This window comes from Triticum aestivum, chromosome 4B, assembly GCF_018294505.1.
Source record: "Triticum aestivum cultivar Chinese Spring chromosome 4B, IWGSC CS RefSeq v2.1, whole genome shotgun sequence".
Classification (NCBI taxonomy): Eukaryota; Viridiplantae; Streptophyta; class Magnoliopsida; order Poales; family Poaceae; genus Triticum; species Triticum aestivum.
In genome coordinates, this window is record NC_057804.1 from 533,644,092 (window position 1) to 533,663,020 (window position 18,929).

At 46.3% G+C, this 18,929-nt stretch overlaps 1 protein-coding gene across 3 annotated transcripts; it reads left to right on the plus strand.

Annotated features, from left to right (window-relative positions):
• Positions 1–8,380: 8,380 nt before the first annotated feature.
• On the plus strand, positions 8,381–14,332 carry LOC123093131 (uncharacterized). Of its 3 annotated transcripts, XM_044515044.1 has the most exons (3): positions 8,381–10,237; positions 10,372–10,426; positions 10,545–14,332. In XM_044515044.1, the coding sequence occupies exons 2-3, from the start codon at positions 10,389–10,391 to the stop codon at positions 11,647–11,649; spliced, it is 1,143 nt and encodes a 380-aa protein (XP_044370979.1). In that variant the 5' UTR covers positions 8,381–10,237; positions 10,372–10,388; the 3' UTR covers positions 11,650–14,332. The 3 variants fall into 3 exon arrangements, 2 of the variants coding, with proteins under 2 accessions (XP_044370979.1, XP_044370978.1); XR_006445117.1 differs by having other exon boundaries at positions 8,381–11,743; positions 13,013–14,332; XM_044515043.1 differs by having other exon boundaries at positions 10,372–14,332.
• Positions 14,333–18,929: the final 4,597 nt, after the last annotated feature.

Below are 18,929 nucleotides of genomic sequence, written 5' to 3' on the forward strand. Positions count from 1 at the left end.
AAGGATTATCGAATTTATTAAGAAGCTTATCGATATTTAAGAAAAAAATCATCGAACAAGGAAGAAAAAAAGGTAAAAAATAAAAGTAGAAAGAAGAATAGAAGGAAAAGATGCAAGTAGTCACCTAACGAATGGTGGCGGGATGGCTAGTGCGTGCTGGTTCTACGCAGGAGGACGCCGCGCCAAATAGGGTTTGCCCGCACGGCTACGTTCCCTTCGATCGTTTTAGTGGGCCAGATCATATATGGACGCATGTTGCTTAGATCATATATGGACGCACGGCCACATTTTTTGTTCCCGCTGGGAAACAGCAAAAACAGAAGGAAAAAAGGCAGATGGGCCGGCCCAGCGCGGAGTGGGGGTATGCGCCACTTTGCAAAAACGCCTATAACCGGCGCTAAAGGCGCCGAATAGGGATTGCCGTTATTTGGAGACCTCCTCGCCAGCGCTCTAAGCGCCCAATCCCGTTGCTGGCGCCTACAAGCACGAGCAATTGGGCCGGCCCATTAAAAAAGCGCAGCATCCTTCGCAACTCGCTCGGAAAAGAAAAGACCGCTGTCCATCGCGCACAGGTACGTTCGCTCTTTTCTAAAAGAAAGGTACATTCGCTCTCGATCGAACTCCCTCAAAAAAGTTTTTCTTTGTGAAATCCTTATAAAAAGAATATCAATTTTGAAGAAAAATCACAAAAATGAAAATAGTTCATTGATTTTTAAAGAAAAGATCATCGACCTGAAAAGAGTTCATCGATTTTGAAAAAAAGTTCATCGATTTTGAAAAAGTTCACCGAGTTTGAAAAAAGTTCGTCGAGTTTGAAAAAAAGTTCATCAAATTTAAAAATAGTTCATCAATTTTAGAAAAAGTTCATCAAATTTGAAAAAAATTCATCAATTTTTAGAAAAGTTCATCGAATTTTAAAAATAGATCACCGATTTTGTGAAAATTTGGTCGCTTTTGAAAAAGTTCACGCCGCATGTTATAAAGAGAAGAAAAAGAACGGTTATATCACATGTGGTCATCTGGTTCAACTGGTTTGTGTGGTAGCTACGTGAAACGAACGAGCGGGGTTCGAGTCGCGGTCGACGCTCATTTTTTGGGGTTTTCCTAAGAAAAGGAAAGCAGGATAGGCCGGCCCGCTATAAGACTATGTGTACACGGGGGGTGTGCGCCCTGTACCAAATAGGATTTGGCCGTTATTTGGGGACCTCCTATGTGCCGCGCTCTGCGGCAAATTGCTGCCGCGACGCACACACGGAGCCCCGACTGGGCCGGCCCATTTAGCCATCCTGACGATTTAAAAATATAGCAACAAATCAGACGGAGGTGGGATTCGAACTGCTTACCTCCAGCTCACGAACCATTCTCGCTAGCCACTCGGCCAGGCCAGTGCTTCTAACATACAATAAGCGCAAAGTAGTAAAGAATGTAAAGACAGAGATCCAAACTCTTGGAAATAATGAATTAATTTATAAAAATTTGAAAAATGTTTGAAAGCGTGAATAGAATTTTGAAATATTGAAAACATAAACAATATTTAAAAACTGTGAAGAATAATTGAAAAATGTGAACATTTTTAAAAAATTAGAACAAAATTTGAAAACAGGGACATTTTTTGAACTCTTAAAAATTTTTCTAAAATGCGAACATTTTGCGAATTCCAGAAGAATTTTCTAAAACACAAACATTTTTTTTAATGTGAGAACAAAATTTGAAAAAGGGAACATATTTCGGAGTGTTGAACATATTATAGACAAGGCTAACAAATTCTGAAAAATTTGGAGTTTTACTAAAAGCCAATCATTTATTTTAAAAGGAAAAAAAGAATGACTTTATGAAACGCAAAAGCATTTTTTGAAATATGAACATTTTTCTAAAATGTGAACAAATTTTTAAGGAAGAACATTTTTCTAAAATTTAAACAAAAACATTTTTTGAAATCATGAAACATTTTTTGAAAACCATGCACATTTTTTAGCACCCAAACATTTTTTGAAAAGTCTGAACAAAAGCATTTGCAACATTTTATGAAAACAAGAACACTTTTCCAAAATCACGAACATTTTTCGAAATTATAATGTTTCTAACAAACTTTTTTTATAATTTCGAACATTTTTTAAAAAGCAAGAACAATTTTAAAAATTTATAAACAATTTTCGAACATAAACTTAGTTTAAAAAAGATAGAATAACCATGAAAAGGAAAAAAGAAACAGAAAACGAAAAAAAGAAAAATAAAAGAAAATAAACAGAAACAAAAAATAGAAAACAGAAAAACCTGTAAAATACTAGTGGCGGTTGATGGCGCAAAAAACTGGGCCGGCTCTTTGCGTCGCTGCTCGGTCCGCTCGCCTGTGCGAAGCGCCGGCAGTTTGACGCAAGGAGCGTCAAATAGGATATTCCGGTTATTATGAGGCAGACGGCTGCCTCGCCTACTCGGCCCATTGGTTGGCCGGCCAGAAGGACGTGGGACACCAAGCTGATGTTTATGTTTATCGTTTCTACTTGTATTCAGAAGGAGCATATTCTAAATTAAATTCATATATTTCAAAAAATAAGGTAATTTAGGAAATTAATAGAAGAATTTGAATTTTTCACATAGTACAAATAATTTGCTGGCGTAGTTTTAGAATGTGTTGTTAACTCAAAAAAAATGTTTGTGACAAACACAAAATGTTCCGGCATTTCAGAAAATATTTATGGATTGTTTTAATGTGTATACAACGTAAAAGCAGTGTTCGCGGAATCCAGAAAAATGTTTCTTACCAACAGGAAAATGTGAAATTTTATGGAAGTTTCCCCGAATTTGGAAAAATAATTATGCATTTTTTAAAATTCTATGTAAAATGTAAAAAATGTCCACATTTGTTAAGAAAATGTTTGATTCCACTAAAAAACGTACATGATACTTTAAACATTATTCGCATGTTTCAAAAATTTGTCCATAAAAATAATGTAAACCAATATTCACGTAGTTTAAAAAGTGTTTATTGACAGTACAAAGATGTACAACCTGCATTTGAAAAATGCTACCATGTATTCAAAAATTGTTCAAATCATGCATTTTAAAAAGATGTACATCAGTTATTTGAAAAATGTCCAACATGTATGAGAAAAATGTTTCATGTGTGCCGTCAAAATGTACATTGGATGAGAAAAAAACATATATGTATTGGAAAAAATAAAAACCGATAATAAGAGACAAAGAAACAAAACCGGAAGAATGCTAAGAAAGAGACAAAGAAAATCAAAGTACAATGAAGAACAAAAGGTGGAAAAAACAAAGAAAAGTAAAGAAATTTTTTGAAGAAACTGGTAGAAAACAAATAAAAACAAAGAAAAAAAGTTGAAAAGATAAAATAAATAAACCAATTATAACCAGACAAGACCAAGCCAACAGAGCATAGTGAGCAAACAACGCTAATGGCCCGGTCCGCGAGTCGTCGCCCGTACGCGATTCCTATTAGATTGGTACGTGGAAATCCTACTTGCCGCGCGTTGCGGCAAGCTGTCGACGCTTCGCACAGAGGAGGTGCGAGCGAGCGATCGAGTGGGCCGGCCGATTTTACCGTTTCAGCAGACACCGATTTTGGGAACCTTCTAAGACGTTTCTAGCCGGGTTTTTTTTTCCGGTTTTGGGAACCTTCTAGAAGGTTCCTGAACCAGCCTTTTCTTTTTCGTTTTCCTTTTTTCTATTTCTCTTCTTTTTCGTTGTTTCTTTTCTTTTTTTTGTTTCTTTCTCTTTGTTTTTCTTTTCAAGTTTATTTTAAAATTTTGTTTCTGAATTTCAAAAAATGTTCCTGTTTTACATATTTTCTTCGAATTAAAAAATATTTCCTGTTTTTCAAACGAAAACCACAAATTCAAAAAATGTTCCCAGTTTCAAATTTTGGTTTCGAATTTTCAAAGAATGTTCCTGTTTTTTTTTCAAAAATTGTTGGATTTTTTTTCATTTTTTGAGAAAATTTTAAATTATGACATGTATTTCAAAAAATGTTCCTCTTTTCAAAAATTGTTCAAAAATTAAAAAAAAATGTTATTATTTTTTCAAAATTTTGTTCATGTATTAAAAAATGTTCTAATTTCACATTTGTTTGGGATTTTCAAAATTGTTCTCCATTTCGAAAATTGTTCGTTATTTTAAAAATTGTTCCCATTTCAAAATTTTGTTTGAAAATTCTAAAAATGTTCATGTTTACAAAAAAAGTTCATGTTTTTGAAAATATTCATGTTTACAAAAAAAATGTTCACAATTCAAAATTTATTCTCCTATAAAAAATATTCATGTTTTTAAAAAAATCACTATTTAGAAACTTGTTCACATTTTCGAAAAACTTTTTTGTGTTTATTGAGAATTGATCATAATTAAAAAAATGTTCCTGTTTTTCAATATTCGTCCACAACTTCAAAAAATTTCCTGTTTTTCAAATTTGCTTGCAAATTCGAAAAATTGCTAACATTTTTTTAAAACTCGTGGGTTATGTCAAAAACGTTCTACTTGTAAAAAATATAATCAGAATTTACAACAAAAGATTGGAAAAAGGAAAAATAATCCGATCTACCAGTGTGACTAGGTCTTAAGTGTTCGCATTGCCATTTGACCAGTAAACTGAAATGGGCGCAGTGGCAAGCTACCCCTGTTTACTGGCTTGCGGTCGCGGGTTCGAATCCGAGTGGAAGCAGTGTTGTTTAATCGTTCATTTTTTCACCGCTAGTTGCCTTCGTGGGCCGGCCCAGTTGAGGGAAACTCCTATGAGATAACTCGACATTCTGAGTTCCCATTAGTATGGGCAGCATAATGTGCTCCTATTTGAGTTGGTGAGTTATATGCGGTGGAACTCAAACAATCGCGGACCCGCTTAATCGTTCATTTTTTCACCGCTAGTTGCCTTCGTGGGCCGGCCCAGTTGAGGGAAACTCCTATGAGATAGCTCGACATTCTGAGTTCCCATTAGTATGGGCAGCATAATGTGCTCCTATTTGAGTTGGTGAGTTATATGCGGTGGAACTCAAACAATCGCGGACCCGCTGCCAACGCGTTGAAGGTAAGTGGGTTGACCCGGTGTGGGAGCTAGCATTCCGTGTATATTTTCTTTTTCTATTGCTCCTTTTCTTCTTAATAAATATCATAGAACGTTTTAAGAACTGAAAAAAGGTTCTCCCCACCCCCAACCTCCACCTACCAACTCTTATGATGGGGGGCGCCGCTGAGGGAGTCCTGAACTAAGGGGTCCTCGGACAGCCGGACTATATACTTGAGCCAGACTGTTGGGCTATGAAGATACAAGATAGAAGACTTCTTCCCGTGTCCGGATGAGACTCTCCTTTGCGTGGATGGCAAGCTTGGTGATTCGGATATATAGATTCCTTTCTCTGTAACCGACTTTGTGTAACCCTAGCCCCCTCCGGTTTAGAAGTCTTCTTCCCGTGTCCGAATGGGACTCTCCTTTGCGTGGATGGCAAGCTTGGTGATTCGGATATGTAGATTCCTTTCTCTGTAACCGACTTTGTGTAACCCTAGCCCCCTCCGGTGTCTATATAAACCGGAGGGATTAGTCCATAGGAAAACAATCATAATCTCATAGGCTAGACTTCTAGGGTTTAGCCATTACGATCTCGTGGTAGATCAACTCTTGTAATACTCATATTCATCAAGATCAATCAAGCAGGAAGTAGGGTATTACCTCCATAGAGAGGGCCCGAACCTGGGTAAACATTGTGTCCCCCGCCTTCTGTTACCATTAGCCTTAGACGCACAGTTTGGGACCCCCTACCCGAGATCCGCCGGTATTGACACCGACATTGGTGCTTTCATTGAGAGTTCCGCTGCGTCGTCACCAGAAGGCTTGATGGCTCCATCAATCATCTACAACAACGCAGTCCAGGGGGAGATCTTCCTCCCTGGTCAGATCTTCGTATTCGGCGGCTTCGCACTACGGGCCAACTCGCTTGGCCATTTAGAGCAGATTGATAGTTATGCCCCTGGCCATTAGGTCAGATTTGGAAGCCTGAATTTTGTGGCCGATATTTGTGGAGACTTGATCTTCGACGGGTTCGAGCCCATGATGGCTGTCCCCGGCCACCATGATGAACATGACCTAGATCTGTCATCTAGCCGCGCGCAGGAGATAGCGCATGTGACCGCCCTGGCCCTAGAGCCGGAGCGGGCTGCGTCGTCCGAAGACGGGAAGCATAACCCCGCCACGGAGGTCGCAGACTCAGCGGCGCTCGAGCTGCACACAGACCCAATATCGAGCTGGGCCTGTGTCACCGGAACCTCGGACTCGTCTCCGGCCATGGCTTCCGGACCGCGTGCTTCCGTGTCCATCAAACCTGATTGGACGCCGGTCTTGGAGTTCAGCTCCGCGGACATCTTCTGTCAGCGTTCTGGGAACGGGGGTCCCCAGACTTGCCTGCCTACGGCTTGCGGCGTGGCTCAAAGGGGGCCCCAGCACAACCCATCTTCATCAACACAAGCTCAAGACCCTCGCGAGGGGTCAAGCCTCGCGGGGCGGACGATAGGGAGCTTCCTCAGGCACGACCTCATCAGGATGGTTCACGAGGAGGCGGAGAGTTTAAGGCAGGGTACCTCGCGAGGTGCCCATGACGCAAGCCATGACGACCAAGGGCGCCAGTCGGGCGCCAGCCCGCGCAGTGTCCTCCTTTCCTCTTTGGTGCAAAGGGAGCAAGCGCAGGCAGAGCATCAAGCAAAGGCATCCATTTCGGTGCAACAATACCAAGACCAGTCCAACGGCAGGATGGAGGTCACTGTGGAGCCCAAGCCCGCGTCACCACCAGAGCCTTTGATAGGCGAGGACCAACTTTAGTCAGGATAAGTGTATCCGTTGTTCCCCTTCAAAATGGCCAATTGTTGGCGCCCTTCCCGCTCAATATTTGGGAAGAGGCCCAGGGCCTTTGCCTATAAAATAGGACTAGCCACCCCCAGGGTAGAAGAGATCATCATCTGGTATCTGGCATACATCTAGGATAGAAAGAGAGAGATAGGGCGACTGAGCTCCTCCTAGCAGTTCATCGCACCAGCCAAGAACAGACCCTCGCGAGGCTGTTCTTCCTTGTATTGTCCATCATCAGCCCAAGAGGCAATCCACCACACCACACACTGGAGTAGGGTATTACACCACAATGGTGGCTCGAACCAGTATAAACCATATGTCTCTTGTGTTGATCTTTTCGTAGTTTAGGTCCTAGCGATTCGGTGAGGAGCAGGTAGACAGAGGGCGTAATCTCCGCGCGCACCCCAGTGTTTGAACCTCAAGGGTCTGCCAGAACCCAAAATTCGACATTTGGTGCTCCAGGTAGGGGTGCGCCGGAATTCGCCTCCCGTCGCCCTGTTCTTCTCCAACCATCGCGTCCATGTCAGACGCTCGTCGGGCCCGCGCCAAGCGTCGAGCCGCCCTCGCTTCCCGCGTCGCCCAGACGGCCCCCGTCGGCGGGCGCCCCCGTCGTTCCCCGTCACCCGCCGTCAACGCCGCCACCGGCCCGGCGGGGGACGAGCAGCAAGCATCGTCCCAGCACCCATCCATGAGGCGAGACGGCCGCACTGCTACACCCTCGCTTACCCCTGCTGGTTCTTCGTCTTGTGCACCCCGCGCGGCCATGGAGGCTGGAGCTGCGCTCATCGCGGCAAACGAGCTCCTGCGCTACCGCCCAATCAACGACGTCTACGAGCAGTGGCTCGACCGAGTCGCCGAGCTCGTCCGCGCCGCTGGGGGCTCCCCCGCGCCGTCCTTCTCGCTGCACCGCGCCCCGCCCTGCGCGGGCAATGAAGCTCCCGGGGCGCCTCAGCCGCCTCCCCCTCGAGAAGGCGCCCTGGCTCCGAGGCGCGCGGCCCCTGAGTGGAACCCGCCCCGTCAGGCGCCATCGCGGCAGGAGCAGAGCTGCCAAGAAGTCCCACGCCCTCGAGAATCTACTCGAGCGCTCCCTGCTCCGGCACGTCAAGACCCCGCGATGCTCCGAGCTGCAGCGCATGGGGACCCGCAGGACCAAGCTCTTCGTCGCCCAAGGGCTCCTGTGGCCACAGCGGGCTGCCGCGCCTTCACCCCCGAGCTACGCAGCGTCGCGTGGCCCGACAAGTTCAAGCCGGACCTGCCTCCCCGCTACGACGGCACGGCTGACCCTGCAGAGTTCCTCCAGTGATAAGCACATTTCTTATATACTATTTGGGCACACAAATTCACCATTTATTGAGTTATATCCATCCATTCTTGCTACGACTTGTTGAATATTCGAATGATAATCATAAAAGAGAATGTTGACTAGTGAATTGTTTATTTTGCAGAAAAGTGCGCAAAGGCACTATAATCGTCAAGACTTCTACTATGTTGCTAACGAGAAGATAGAAGGGCATGAAAGAAATACGTCAAGGCTTGAGCGTGAAGGAAAGAAGTAATGTAGGGGAGCAAACTAAAAGAAGAGGAGGATCTTCTTGGGAAGAAATGAAGAGAAGAGGAGGGCCAATGTGCAAATGTGGCAGATCAGAGAGGGGAATGAAATCCCTAGCCGCACCTCATTGCAAATCGGTGCCTGGCATCTCCATCCCCTCTTTCCCCCGCCTCCTTCTTCCACCTCCGGCCGCCGCCGCGGCCAGGCCGGCGTGGCGGCGCGCCACCCAGCACCTCCACCTGCTCCACAACCCCGCAGCACCTCCACCCGTGCCATCGCGCTCCCACCACATCACCATCACCACCAGCACCACCGCGCGCCACCACTCTCCTCCCCCTACACCATCCATCCATCGCAGCCGCGCCACCGCGCCATCACCAGCATCCACCATCATCGATCCATCTCCACCTTCACTGCGCCATCCCTCCACCATCTCCAGCCACCGCCGTACCTCGCGCGCCCAACCAGACAAAGGGGAGCATAGGCGTCTGGTCATCCGCGTGAGGGCGCCCCCGTTTTGCTGCTCTACTTCTCCTAACACATGATGTTGCTCTTCTCTCCACGCCCCCACTGCTTCTTCTTTTTCCCCTTAACCTCCTACTGCTGTCTCCTCGTCTTCCTCCCTGAACCATAACTGCTGCTGCTCCCTTCTCCTCACGCCTCTGCTACAGGCTGCTTCTCCTTATCTGAACCAACTGCTGGCTGCTATTACTTCTCCCCAAAACTGTCGCTGCTCCTCTTTCTTGCTGCTCCTTTTCTCAAATGCCCCTGCTGCTCCTAATCTGAACCATAAACTGCTGCTATCTCTCTTTTATCCTCTCTATATTCTCTGAATTTCTATAAGCTGAGATGTGCAATGCCTTGTAATGTTCAGATTTGGGTTGTGCTTGAAACTTGGTCAGTTTCAGATTTGTGCTTGATTAGTAGTACTTATTTTGTTCATCTGAGAGTATTAGAACAGTATCCTGTAGTATCATATTCGTATTTGTGTTTGTGTGTGTTCATCTAATTTGTTCTAGTTTATAGTCCATGTGTTTACTCTAGTACGAGTGTTATATAAATATGTGTGTGTGTGTGTGTGTGTGTGAGTGAGGGATTGTTGTGTGATGATGACACTTGTTCAGTCCAAAGGCATGTGTGTTTCTTACTTATTTTGTTGACCAGTGACAGTTTGTACTGTTACATTGTGTCCCTCATTTCGAATGTATGAGATCTAGCTATATATGTCATATATATTATGTACTTGCTGATGATTAGTGTCCAGTTTATTGTTCTTGTGATATATACACATATGTGTGTGTTATGTTCATGTCCTTTTTACTTCTCTTGTCATTGATGTTAGCTTGTGTTAGTATCTTAATTTCTCAAGTATTACAAAAATACCAAAAAGAAAGTTAGTAAAATCTGTATCTACCTTTGCTTGTCCGCATTTTCATTGGCGACAATCTTGATAGTTTAGGTTTATTTTCTGTTCCCTTCATCTGAATTGTATTACCATGCTTTAGCCGAATATAGTTGCCATCGCCTAGTCCCTGAGGAGAACACGACACTCGTAGTTTGGGGCGTAAAAACCCCGCTATATTACAATCGATCATTTTGGCGCCATTGCCGGGGACTAGCGTCGAGCGATTGTGTTACACTATAGACTAGGTTTTTCTTGTTTTCCTTTTGTGACATTTATATGTGATATATATCTAACCCCTAACCACTGTTCTAGTTATTTTCTGTTCCTTTTCTTGTTTGTTTTGTAGGTTGGATTGTCTTCATGGAAATGGCATTCAACTCAGACCATCATGCTTATGTGAGCAATAGCACGGAAAGTGTTCAAGACTTGATAAGTAAGATTTCCTATCAGTTAGATGATTTAGCTCGGCAGCGAGGTGTAGTTTTTGAGGATATGCCTAGCTATTATGATGCTTATTCTAGAGGCCATCCTTATGTTGCTCCTACATGCCATATTTGTGGATTTCAGGGCCATTCACCTGCTGAATGTCAGCGTGGTTACTCTCATCCTCCGGATTGTTTTGGTATGAACTTTGCTCAACAGCATGGCTCATGCCAAAAAAATTACTCATATGGGTGGCCTGGAAACCATAATATGTCATATAGGAACAACAACCCTGAGATCTCATCGTTTGCCTCTAGTTATCCAATGCAGGGATTTAGGTATGAAGAGGAGAGCCACAACTATGCTCCACAACAGTCTTATTCAGCTCCTATTCATATACCTAAGCACCAGGAGATGTTGCCAATGAAGTTAAATGGTCCTCCATTTGGTCAACCAACACCTTCAACACAAGTGCCTACTCAAGATGAGTTCGATGACATAGACAAGCTCGCACTTTTGAGTCTTGAGTTCACTTGGAGTGCCGAGGATGATCCTATTAGGAAGGTTATACTAGATGAAATGAAGAAGATCAAGAGTGGGAATGAGCTAGTGGAAGAAGTAAAGAAGATTGAGAAGAACATCAACGCTGGCAGTACTATTTCTTCACAGCTTGAGCTGAGTAATTCTGGGATTCCCCTTGATACATGTGAGGTTCCAATACCGTCACATCCAGCTGAGAAAGATAGCAAGTGCCTTGAGGAAGAGATACCTCAGATTGAAGATGTACTCGTAGCCAAGGCACAAGATGATCCAGAGCTCAAATGCCCAAGTGATCAAGTTGAAGATCCAATGTCTATCCCTCCTGAAGAAGTAAAAGAAGCTGCTGTAGATGAAGATGAAGAACATGAGATTCATTTGCCTATTGTCATACCAGAGCGTGATGTGTCAGGTTTACCCAATCCTCTCGATGACATGCGTCCTTATGATTCCTTTGCTTCTACCTTGCATTGCATGATGCCATCTGTTAAAGTAGATTTGGAAAAGTATTTTCTTGTATATGATCATATATACCCTGTTAGTGGCATTACTCACATTAATGATGATCACAGTTACTTTCCTCGTGCTAGTCCTATGCTTAATGAAACATATCACTCCCATGCTAGTATTGAGCTTAATGATAAATATCATCCTCATGTTAGTGTTGACCTTGCTGATTTCTACCATCCTAAACATGTGCTTTATAGCTATGCTTATGTAATTGGATATTCGATTGATGACTTGGAGGGTATTATCCCTACCACTTGCATTGTCTCTTTGGTTGAGTGCTCTTTCAGGTTTTTGCTTCTGCATCGTTCACTTCATGCTGACCAGGTTCGAGGTGACATACCTTGGGACCCTGGTGGACTCAGAGCATGGGGATGAGGAGAAGCAAGGGGCACACATGAAGAGAGAAGCTGGAGGAGGCATGAGGATATAGAAGCAAAAAGAGAAGAGCTGCAGTTCAGAGAGTGATTGTGTGAGACCTACATCATATAAGCCCGGTGGGCTGTTTCATGACCCGAATCTTAATATATCATCCATTGATACATGCTGAAATCATTTGATATTTGGGTTGCTTGAGCCATTTCTTAAATGTCGTCCCACTGAATTTTACCTTTGACATATGATGCTTGATGTGAATATGCGAACTGATTGTTGAATGCCATGTAAACTAGTGATCTACATATTGCTTGTTTTGCTGAAATTAGTGAAAGCTATTAGTTTTGAGTGCTCAAATCCCTAGTACACTAGAAAACTTAATCATTTTCTGCTTTTACCTCGATACACCTAGATCACCACGTTTAGATGCTGAATTTGTGCCAAGTGTCTTCCCATTGAGAGCAATCACCTAACCACTATGGATTAGCATGCTATGTTCCCTGGATCGGTAGCATGTGAACCAGACATGGAGAAGTGATGATTCCTGTTTTTGTTCTTATGCATTGTTCATTTAAGATAAGTAATAATGAATAAATAAGTCTGGCTACCTGCAGTAGCATGTCATGTTCCCGGGATCGGTGGCATGTGAAATCGGGTTAGCTTGGGCAGTAATTAATAATATTATAAAATGTAATTGTCGAACCAGGTGTATACCATGTTCTCGGGATCGGTGGTATGTTCCTTTGGGGAGACAAACAAACAAAAAAAACTAATAATTGGTCGAGCCAGGTGTATACCATGTTCTCGGGATCGGTGGTATGTTCCTTTGGTAAGACCAATAAAATATTATCATTGCTTCCTTCAAATTCAATAAGTGGTTCAACCACAATGTTCCTGGTAATAAGTGATCTGATCACAAGTTCAAGTTCTTTTTATTTATTTTTTGGATCATGCTCTCTTTAGGAACCATTTGGCGCAGTCATCATTTAAACTTGTTGATCCTCTTTTATCATTGTAAAAGTTTAAAATGGTCATGCTTACTAGTATCCTACTGCTTTGTAGCACTCTTAACCATCAATTTTCACTAGCTAAGTCCAAGAGCATGCATTGTTTAGAGATCTACTTCACTTGGACATTCTCTAATCAGCTCACTATTCACTATCTCGCTCTTGTTATCTGCCTTTACTTGAGGACAAGTAAAGATTTAAGTGTGGGGGAACTTGATAAGCACATTTCTTATATACTATTTGGGCACACAAATTCACCATTTATTGAGTTATATCCATCCATTCTTGCTACGACTTGTTGAATATTCGAATGATAATCATAAAAGAGAATGTTGACTAGTGAATTGTTTATTTTGCAGAAAAGTGCGCAAAGGCACTATAATCGTCAAGACTTCTACTATGTTGCTAACGAGAAGAGAGAAGGGCATGAAAGAAATACGTCAAGGCTTGAGCATGAAGGAAAGAAGTAATGTAGGGGAGCAAACTAAAAGAAGAGGAGGATCTTCTTGGGAAGAAATGAAGAGAAGAGGAGGGCCAATGTGCAAATGTGGCAGATCAGAGAGGGGAATGAAATCCCTAGCCGCACCTCATTGCAAATCGGTGCCTGGCATCTCCATCCCCTCTTTCCCCCGCCTCCTTCTTCCACCTCCGGCCGCCGCCGCGGCCAGGCCGGCGTGGCGGCGCGCCACCAAGCACCTCCACCTGCTCCACAACCCCGCAGCACCTCCACCCGTGCCATCGCACTCCCACCACATCACCATCACCACTAGCACCGCCGCGCGCCATCACTCTCCTCCCCCTACACCATCCATCCATCGCAGCCGCGCCACCGCGCCATCACCAGCATCCACCATCATCGATCCATCTCCACCTTCACTGCGCCATCCATCCACCATCTCCAGCCACCGCCGTACCTCGCGTGCCCAACCAGAAAAAGGGGAACACAAGCGTCTGGTCATCCGCATGAGGGCGCCCCCGTTTTGCTGCTCTACTTCTCCTAACTCATGATGTTGCTCTTCTCTCCACGCCCCCACTACTTCTTCTTTTTCCCCTTGACCTCCTGCTGCTGTCTCCTCGTCTTCCTCCCTGAACCATAACTGCTGCTGCTCCCTTCTCCTCACGCCTCTGCTACAGGCTGCTGCTCGTTATCTGAACCAACTGCTGGCTGTTATTACTTCTCCCCAAAACTTCCGCTGCTCCTCTTTCTTGCTGCTCCTTTTCTCAAACGCCCCTGCTGCTCCTAATCTGAACCATAAACTGTTGCTATCTCTCTTTTATCCTCTCTATATTCTCTGAATTTCTATAAGCTGAGATGTGTAATGCCTTGTAATGTTCAGATTTGAGTTGTGCTTGAAATTTGGTCAGTTTCAGATTTGTGCTTGATTAGTAGTACTTATTTTGTTCATCTGAGAGTATTAGAATAGTATCCTGTAGTATCATATTCGTATTTGTGTATGTGTGTGTTCATCTAATTTGTTCCAGTTTATAGTCCATGTGTTTACTCTAGTACGAGTGTTATATAAATATGTGTGTGTGTGAGTGAGTGAGTGATTGTTGTGTGATGATGACACTTGTTCAGTCCGAAGACATGTGTGTTTCTTACTTATTTTGTTGACCAGTGACAGTTTGTACTGTTACATTGTGTCCCTCATTTCGAATGTATGAGATCTAGCTATATATGTCATATATATTATGTACTTGCTGATGATTAGTGTCCAGTTTATTGTTCTTGTGATATATACACATATGTGTGTGTTATGTTCATGTCCTTTTTACTTCTCTTGTCATTGATGTTAGCTTGTGTTAGTATCTTAATTTCTCAAGTATTACAAAAATACCAAAAAGAAAGTTAGTAAAATCTGTATCTACCTTTGCTTGTCCGCATTTTCATTGGCGACAATCTTGATAGTTTAGGTTTATTTTCTGTTCCCTTCATCTGAATTGTATTACCATGCTTTAGCCTAATATAGTTGCTGTCGCCTAGTCCCTGAGGAGAACACGACACTCTAGGGGCGTAAAAACCCTGCTATATTACAATCGATCATCCAGCTCTACGAGCTGGGCATCGAGGCCGCCAACGGAGACGAGAAGGTCATGGCGAACTGGTTTCCCATGGCGCTCAAGGACGGGGCCCGCACCTGGCTCCTGAACCTGGCACCAGGCACGATCTCCTCCTGGGATGAGATGCGCACCCGCTTCATCGCCAACTTTCAGGGTACTCGCGACCGGCCACCCGCCGTGAGCGACATGCGCCGTATCAAGCAGCAGCCAGGGGAAACCCTGCAGAAGTACATCCAGCGTTTCAACAACGCGCGCCTCAAGATCCCCAAGGTGACCAAGGAGGCCATCATCTCAGCCATCTCCGACGGCGTGCGCGATGTCAAGATGAAGGAGGAGCTGGCGATGCATGAAGACCTGTGCACCTCCTTGGAGCTGTTCAACTTGGCGACCAAGTGCGCTAGGGCTGAGGAGGGGCGCCTCTCCTTCCTCGAGCTGCCTGCCGCAGACCCAGAAGAGAAGAAGCCCAAAGCCAAGGATGTGAAGTGCAAGGGGGCTGCCGTGCTCGCGGCAGAGCCAGACACCAAGCGGGGTAGAGATCAGTCTGAACCCTCCAAGGGCAGTCGGTACTGCGTGTACCACGACCTCCACACCCATAACACCAATGAATGCCAAGAGCTCCGGGCCGTGCGTGAAGGAAGGGTCGGCCGACGTCCCGACTGCAACGACCGGGGTTACGGCCGGGGAGGAGGAAGGAACGCAGGATGCTGGGAAGACCACGGCCCACGCCAGGGGTGGCGCGACCAACCTCGCGAGGATCGCTGGCAGGACCCGCCTCGCGAGGGAGGCTGGAGGGATCAGCCCCGCGAGGATCGCCCGCAAGGAAACGCAGGCCTCCCTCCGCTGCCGCCGCAGCCAAGAAGAAACGAGGACCGTCATCAGGACGAGGGGGCTGGGGGCTTCTAGGAGCCATGCGCGATCGCCTGCATCCTGGGCGGAGCTCAAGCCCCAGCCTCTCAGCGCATCTTCAAGCAGTTCGCCCACGAAGTAAATGCAGCCCTTCCCAAGCTCGAGGCCACACGCCCTCTCAGGTGGTCGGCATGCGCCATCACCTTCAGCTCTGCGGATCAGCTCAAGTGCGCGGCTACAGCCGGAGTCCTCCCGATGCTTTGTTCCCCAATCATCAGCAATGTGTTAGTCACCAAGACCCTCATCGATGGCGGGGCAGGACTCAACGTCCTGTCTGTGGAAACGTTCAACAATCTCCAAGTGCCCTACAATCAGCTTCAGCCAACCAAGCCTTTCTCCGGAGTCACCGACGGCACCACGGTACCGATCGGGCAGGTTTGCCTCCCTGTCACCTTTGGGGCACGCGACAACTACCGCACCGAGCTCATTGACTTCGACGTCGCCCACATTCGCCTGCCGTACAATGCCATCCTCGGGTACCGAGCGCTGGCCAAGTTCATGGCCGTGACCCACCACGGCTACAACGTCCTCAAGATGCCAGGAAGTGGCGGAGTCATCACGGTGCCCTGCGAAGAGAGAGACGCAGTGTGCTCCCTGGAGCGAGCCTTTCGGGCCGCGTCACTGGAAGACCCGGACTGCGGAAGCAGGAGGCTTCCCGAGGCCGTGCCCAAGAAGAAGAAGACATCGTCCGGCCCGGCCCCTCAGGAGGCAGGCCCCTCAGGGCCCGCGCCTGCTCAGGGGGAACCTCCTTCTATCGCATAGGGAGGCGCGCCTAGCGCCCCCCTTAGGCAGGGCTCGGGGGCTCTCCCCTGGAGGGCCGCCGACCTCGCCAAGGTCACGAGGGTGGCGCTTGGGCACCACATGGAGGCGTGTTTCGAGGCACGTTTCCCTCAAGAAGGAGCAAGGCAAGGAGGGCCAAACCCTCAGGAGTTCGTCAGCAAGGCCATTCAGGAGCTACAGGTGTCAAGAGTCATGAGAGGCGACCGCCGCCTACCCGCTGTGCCCCCCCATCCAGGCAAGGATGGTGGGCTGCGCGTCTGCATCGACATACCAGGGCTCAACCGAGCCGCGTCTTAGGAGCGCCTCTGGCCTTCGCAAGTGGGACGCTGCGAGGGTCTGCCCCACAGCTACGTTCGCATGCCTTATGGCTTGCCGAACGCGGCTGCCGCGTACCAGCGCCTCATGAGGGCCATCCTGGCGGCTCGAGAGGTCAGGCGCGCCGCAGCCCTGGTGGAGATGGAGATGGTCTGCGAGGAGCCACCAGCGCCTCCGGAGCCTCCCGAGGCCCCAGGGCCTGGGGGCTCGTGAGGATCGGCTCCCGCAGCCCACCGAGTCTGCTACATCAACACCCCTCCGTCTTCAACATCATCAGGTGACATCTTTCAAGTTTCATCTCCAGCTGGGAGCGCCGTCAGGGCCGCATTATTCCCAGGCTGCATGGGTCCGTCCCTGCAGTATGTATCCCTTTTATTTCTGAAGGAAATATGCCCTAGAGGCAATAATAAAGTTATTATTTATTTCCTTATTTCATGATAAATGTTTATTATTCATGCTAGAATTGTATTGACCGGAAACATAATACATGTGTGAATACATAGACAAACAAAGTGTCACTAGTATGCCTCTACTTGACTAGCTCGTTAATCAAAGATGGTTATGTTTCCTAACCATAAACAATGAGTTGTTATTTGATTAACGAGGTCACATCATTAGTTGAATGATCTGATTGACATGACCCATTCCATTAGCTTAGCACACGATCGTTTAGTATGTTGCTATTGCTTTCTTCATGACTTATACATGTTCCTATGACTATGAGATTATGCAACTCCCGTTTGCCGAAGGAACACTTTGGGTACTACCAAACGTCACAACGTAACTGGGTGATTATAAAGGAGTACTACAGGTGTCTCCAATGGTCGATGTTGAGTTGGCGTATTTCGAGATTAGGATTTGTCACTCCGATTGTCGGAGAGGTATCTCTGGGCCCTCTCGGTAATACACATCACATAAGCCTTGCAAGCATTACAACTAATATGTTAGTTGTGAGATGATGTATTACAGAACGAGTAAAGAGACTTGCCAGTAACGAGATTGAACTAGGTATTGGATACCGACGATCGAATCTCGGGCAAGTAACATACCGATGACAAAGGGAACAACGTATGTTGTTATGCGGTCTGACCGATAAAGATCTTCGTAGAATATGTAGGAGCCAATATGGGCATCCAGGTCCCGCTATTGGTTATTGACCGGAGACGTGTCTCGGTCATGTCTACATTGTTCTCGAACCCGTAGGGTCCGCACGCTTAAGGTTACGATGACAGTTATATTATGAGTTTATGCATTTTGATGTACCGAAGGTTGTTCGGAGTCCCGGATGTGATCACGGACATGACGAGGAGTCTCGAAATGGTCGAGACATAAAGATTGATATATTGGAAGCCTATGTTTGGACATCGGAAGTGTTCCGGGTGAAATCGAGATTTTACCGGGTTACCGGGAGGTTACCGGAACCCCCCGGGAGCCATATGGGCCTTCATGGGCCTTAGTGGAAAGGAGAAAGGGGCAGCCCAAGGGGGCTGCGCGCCTCCCCCCTTCCCCTAGTCCTATTAGGACTAGGAGAGGTGGCCGGCCACCCCTCTCCCTCTTTCCCCCTTGGGAATCCTAGTTGGAATAGGATTGGGGGGGGGGGGAGTCCTACTCCCGGTAGGAGTAGGACTCCTCCTGCGCCTCTCTCTCTTGGCCGGCGCCCCCTCCCCCCTTGGCTCCTTTATATACTAAGGTAGAGGCACCCCAAAGACACACAAGTTGACACAAGTTGATCCACGTGATCTATTCCTTAGCCGTGTGCGGTGCCCCCTGCCACCATATTCCTCGATAATACTGTAGCGGAGTTTAGGCGAAGCCCTGCTGCTGTAGTTCATCAAAATCGTCACCACGCCGTCGTGCTGACGAAACTCTTCCCCGACACTTTCCTGGATCGGAGTCCGGGGATCGTCATCGAGCTGAATGTGTGCTCGAACTCGGAGGTGCCGTAGTTTCGGTACTTGATCGGTTGGATCGTGAAGACGTACGACTACTTCCTCTACGTCGTGTCATCGCTTCCGCAGTCGGTCTGTGTCACATCCCTAGCTTCTGGTAATGCACTAGGCTAGACCTCATGTGTGCATCATATTTAAATTTCTGAAACTTGAACTGAGGAATTTTGGAAGCCTCAAAAACTTAAATAAAAGAGGGGCAAAGAACCCTGGAAAATGCATTCAATGTTTTCAAAATGGCCTTAAATAATGTTGGTTATATTTTGGC